Below are 5,861 nucleotides of genomic sequence, written 5' to 3' on the forward strand. Positions count from 1 at the left end.
TATGTGGATTGTAAACAGGATAGCGTCTTATTGACAGCAAAATATTTTTCTAGGAATTCAAATGAATCAGACAATCAAACGTGTCGCATAACTCTTAAATAACTCGTTACATAAACAAGTGGAGGACATGGCTGTTAGGAAACAAAATAGTTGACATAGTTTTTAAGCAGTGTGTTCTATTGGATGACATTCAGAGGCGTGGTTTTCCGCACCCATCCATATATATAAATGTCCCTGTGCAGTCACAGTCACAAAAGTGACCTACGACACCAAGCCAAACTCACCGTTCTTGACACCATGAGCTACTACGGCAGCTACTACGGAGGCCTGGGCTATGGCTATGGAGGCTTCGGTGGCCTGGGCTATGGCTATGGAGGCTACGGATATGGCTGCTGCCGCCCCTCCTGTTATGGAGGCTATGGGTATGGCTGGGGCCGCCCATGGTACTATGGAAGATACGGATTCTCCGGCTTCTACTAAACTTCTCTAGTAACCTGACATCTGTTGCCATGAGTGGATTTGCCAAAACATTCTTCTGTCAGTGGACTGATTTACCCTAGGCCTATTATCAAAAGAATTCTCAGAATTTCCAAGAATTAAGCGTATCTGTATCATGTCTCCTGGCATCATCAACTTGGGCAATAACAAATGATTTATGCTGAATACCTAATAAATGACCTAATTTGATGTAGAAAATATGGACTTTTTTTTTTTTTTTTTGGTTCATTTAACTTCAGTATGTGGCCTGGGCTCCAGCTATGGCTATGACTGTGGACGTGGCAGCTTCCGCAGAGTAGGCTATGGCTGTGGCTATGGAGGCTACGGGTATGGCTGCTGGTATCAATGTTACTATGGGAGATACTGTTCTTCTGGTTTCTACTGAATAAATACTTGAAAATTTACAATTTGTGGACTTAGTCTTCTGTGATACTCTTACTCATCTAAAAAACTTTATTTCATCACCTGCATGTTTTATTTAAACTGTCTTGATAATTACACTGTTATTTGGACCACCTAGTTTCTGACAATAATGTGAAGAAAACTTGATGAGCTAGATGTTGGCATTTGAATAGTAATGTTCTTCAGGGATCCCCTTCTATATAGAATGGAGTGTCATTGCAAGCTAGAAAAGCTTTGCTTTTCAATATCTGATACCTAATAATAAACTTTTTCTGGCATAGTAAATGTGTTTTGAGCTTCAACCATTTCCTCACAATAAATTTGCTGTGATGCATGAACATAATCATCAACTATGGCAACATTTTCTTCCTCTATCTAAAATATTTACCAATATATTTTATTTCATGATTATTTCTTTCACCTTCTCCATTTTTTCTTTTCCTTCCCCTTCCACGTCCCCCTTTTCTCTTCTTCTCCTTCATCTTATCCTCCACTTCATCTGTCCTTTTTCCCTACCCAAACATGGGAATTCTATGTCTAAAGGTTTAAAAGCTCTGTGATGATAATAAAAGTTCACTTTAATTATTTAAATGTATTATTCCTTGGAAAATGTATTAATTTCAAAGCAAAATAATGAGAAACTTTAGTTTGCATCTGAATTATTTTAGAACACTTGAGAACGTAAACATGAAAGAATTATATCAAAATATTAACAATTGTTAAATCTAGGAAATGGGTATATGAGAGTTGTGCTATTTATTCTTTCCATTTTGGGTATGTTTAAATAGTTCATAAAATAAAAAATCTAAAATAAAAGCAAAACCCATTTACCCTGGCTTTAAATATATGTTACATAATAAATTAAATTTATGAAAACTGACCCAAGAAGAAAAAAACATTTGAATAGTTTTATATCTCATGAAGAAATTAAATCCACGATTAAAAATCTTGCCAAAAAAACCATCTTAAGGCCAGATGGTTTCACTGGTGGATTCTAAACACTTTCTCTTCCAGAGAATATGAAAAGAGGAAACACTCCTATACTTTTTTTGAAGCTTGCAATATCTCAAAATAAAAATGTAATGTCATCAGAGGGAGAATTACAGACGAGTATTTCTCATTAACATATATGCAAAATGCTTAAGAACATATAAACAAATTTAATCTAACAATATATGAAATAGATAACACATCATGGCTAAGTGAGTTTTATTTGAAGAATGCAAGAAAAGCTTATCATTAGAAAATCATAAACATAAGTCAATATATTAACTGAGTAAATAGAAAAACATAATCATATCCATAAATTATTTTCAATTCTCAGTCTGTTAATTACAATGTCCTTGTTATACCTGAGTAGTTTTGATGATTTATTTTCTCTTCTGAGTGTGATCTTTTTTTAATCTTTTGGCATGATATACCTTTTTCTTTGTTTTTAATTTTCATTTTGTTCTTGAAAGGCAGATATGTTTTATTGGGTACTTGGAATTGAGGCAAAGAGGTCTTTAGTGTGAGAATTTATGTTAATCTGATTAGGAGTTGCGCTCTGTTAAACGTTTGTTTTAGTTGTAGGGACCAGAGGCTTGCTTTCTTTCAACTCTCACATTCCTAAGTACTCTTCTTCAGAAAAAGTTTGTGTCCTGCAGCTCCTTCTGCTGTAATCCACTATTATACCAGAACCCCATTGGGGTTGATGATAAGGTTTAAGGGAAAGGAATCATTCTATTATCTTACAATTAAATCTCAGTCTTCTAGTGGACCTGTGTCTCAAGGCTGACATTCACAATGTTTCTTCAATGGTACAGCCCTTACTGTTTTCCTGGATGTAGGATTCCCTATATAATTAATTGAAGTCCTTACTCCTATAGATTCTGTTTTTTGTTTTTTTGCCACTCTGTCTTAGGTGAGGCAGGGGGGCTAAAAGGGGCTGGTATGGGAGTAATTCCCTTTTCCCAGGTAGGCTAAGGCTCATGCTATGTTTGTCCCTCTTTGTCCCTCGTGAGTAGGTTTTGTTATGGAAAAAGGCTTTAAAGGTATTATATATATTGAAGACTCTTTTCTTCTGATGCCAGCGAAAGGAAGGGATCTTTCTTGGATCTCTACCATGAGAACTTAATGCAATTACAGGCAGTAAAAGCCCAGTGAAGTGTGGAGATCCCTTTAAAACCTTGGCCCCAAGGAATTTGTCATTCTCACACTAGTACGCACTCAACCTCTAGCAATTTGTCAAAATTACTGTTTAAGTGTTCCTTGCAGTCTTTGCCAGGGATGCAAACCTAGGCTTCTGTTCCAGAGATGCAAACCTAGGTTTTGACTAGATTTACTGTCTCTTCAACTTAGGGTGGTCATTTGCTCTGAACATCCGTTCGATGATTGGTAGGTTCAATGAGAATCATTAGTTTTTAGGGTATTTTTTGTTTGTTTGTTTCTTTGCTTTTTTTATTGTAAGAATTGGAGTGATGACTTCTGAGTGCTTTACATGCTGGAGTAGACATTGGAAATAGATAAATAACATCTAAAAACAAAAACAAAAATAAAACCTACAACTAACATGCTACTTGATGGTAAAATAGTAAATGTTTTCTTCCTGAGCTTGGGAAGACATACATTTCTTCTTCTACCACTTCTATTCATCATTGTCCTGGGATTCCTAACAATTACCACTAAGCAAGAATAATAATGAGAGTAGTAATACTACTAATAATTAATAACTGGAAAATTATCTCTTTAATCAATAATAAATGTATTTTTCCTCAGTATATATTTAATTTGTGAAAATCCACTGCTTTTCTATTCGTAAAAAAAAACAAAAACAAATTGAACAGTCAATATAGTTTATAGCAGCATCAAAACATTAATTACATAACAGGGAAGAAAGAATTAATGGCAAATCTCCAACCTCTTCCTCTCTCCTAAGAGGTTTCTGAGCCAGGTTTGACTTTCAGAGATTGACAGACTACTAGCTGAAAATGAAAATGAATGGTAAAGATTTTGAATGGGTATTCTGTCTAACTGTTGATTGCTTTGGAATGTTTTATGCAGTGCATATCTGGTTTATCTGAATCATTTATTGTAAATATATCTCAAATTCATGGACTACAGTTCTGCTGAAGACTGAAAGTTAGTAATGTAGCCAGATGAAGTAATGGTACCATAATCACATATGTAAAATCCTTTTGGCCATGTAAAGTAACAAATTTACAGATTGTGGGATCTAGGGTATGGACATTATACAGGTACATTACTCTCCCTTACTGCATACTCCAACTGAATTTTACCAATTTGCATGCCCATGACCAATGTACTAGAATCAATGCCTATTTCCCATAGCCTCAGCAACAGGATTTCTGCCTGTTTCCCATTTTACCTGCTTTCTCTCTAACTTTTGTTTTTCTAGCCTAGCCATATGTTTGTTGTTTTGATCATCTTCCTGCTTTTCCTCAATGTCATCTTTTGTTTTTATTTGAATCCAGTCTTCTTTAGGCATTTTGGAACTTGGTCTTCGTTCAGATATGATTTTATCTTTTTCTTTCCTAAATTTTTCAACTCATTTTATTTCTTCCTACCTCTTGAACATTTAACTTTTTAAAAAAATTTTATTGGGGAACAGTGTGTTTTTCCAGGACCCATCAGCTCCAAGTCAAGTTGTTGTCTTCAACAGAGGGCGCAGCTCACTGGCCCATGTGGGAATTGAACCAGCAACCGGGGCGCTATGAGCACTGTGCTCTAATCAACTGAGCCAACTGGCCGCCCAACATTTAACTTTTTAGTATTCAATTTAAGTGCTTTGTTAAAGTTTTTTTTTTTTTTTTTAATTTGGTTTTTGTTGTTGTTGTTGTTTGTTTTCTGTGTGGGGGAAGTTATCAGCTAAACGCTTTGATAATCAGTTTCTGTTGTTTCTATAATATGAAGATTGCTTGCAGCTCTGAATTTGTGGGTAGGGCTGTTGGTTGGAGATTCCTTAGGACATTCCTAGTTTAGCCTTGTTCTCTTGTTACAGTGTATCAAGCATTGCTGAATAATTGCATGGCTTTATTTGGAGGGGATTTAGTAGTTTGTCCCTCAGTTTTTTTTTTCTTCTGTCTCCTAGGGCTCTGTATTCTCCCCTCACACTTTGTTTTCTTCTCTGTAAAGATTCCTAAACTCTCCTCCTTTCTTACATTATCCTTTCCAGAAACGTTGCCTTTTCAAAACAGATCTGTGTAAATGTCTATTACATTGTTTTGTGCACCTGAAACTAATTAAAAAAAAAGACAAAACCCCATTTTCCACTTAAAAGAAAAACAAACTGATCAATAATCTATTTCTATAGTCTTTTAAGCACTTCCTTGTAGTTTGCCTTGATCTACCAATTTTTTAAAATCGTATTTCCCCTTAAGGAGACAGTTTTCTCTTTCTTGAGACAATTTTGTTGTTCAGTCTTTGACAGTATTACTCTGCTGATGTTGCTTTGTTCTTCACAAAGGATTAGGGGAAGAAATCAAGAAATATCTCCCCTGGAAGTGGATTTTCCTCTACTTCTTTTTCTAATTTGAAATTCTGTAATACCTTCCATTTTGTACTTATGTTCGAAGAATAGAATTGTGTGGTTTTGTAATTTTCTTTTTTTGGGTCTGTATATCTGTTAGGTGATATATTGGGAGGTTTAAACTTATGGCATTGCTACTTCACCTACGTAGGCAATCTAAGATGCCAACTATTAACAGAAAAATATTTGTTCAGAATTATTCATTAATTTCAATGTAGATCACTTGATAGAGCAGAAGATTATAAACACATTTAAGTAAAAAAACTTTATTGGTGTTCAGGAGTGTTGTTTACAGCTGAAGAACAGAAAACCTATAAGATTCAAAAGGCAGAGATTGCACAGAATTTGTTCTCTGTGAATCTGAATCTGTCCATTTAATAATGAAGTCCTACAACTCACAATATATTGCTCACTCTATTCCATCCACAAAAGT

General features: G+C 35.0%; 1 protein-coding gene across 1 annotated transcript; it reads left to right on the plus strand.

Annotated features, from left to right (window-relative positions):
• Positions 1-228: 228 nt before the first annotated feature.
• Positions 229-1,435, plus strand: LOC141571712 (keratin-associated protein 19-8-like). The gene is made up of 2 exons (XM_088794100.1): positions 229-374; positions 769-1,435. Exons 1-2 carry the CDS (start codon positions 229-231, stop codon positions 881-883), a joined length of 261 nt encoding a protein of 86 aa, XP_088650226.1. The 3' UTR covers positions 884-1,435.
• The last annotated feature ends 4,426 nt before the right edge of the window (positions 1,436-5,861 follow it).

This window comes from Rhinolophus sinicus, chromosome 17 (assembly GCF_057876585.1).
Source record: "Rhinolophus sinicus isolate RSI-liver-muscle chromosome 17, RSI-T2T, whole genome shotgun sequence".
Lineage (NCBI taxonomy): Eukaryota > Metazoa > Chordata > Mammalia > Chiroptera > Rhinolophidae > Rhinolophus > Rhinolophus sinicus.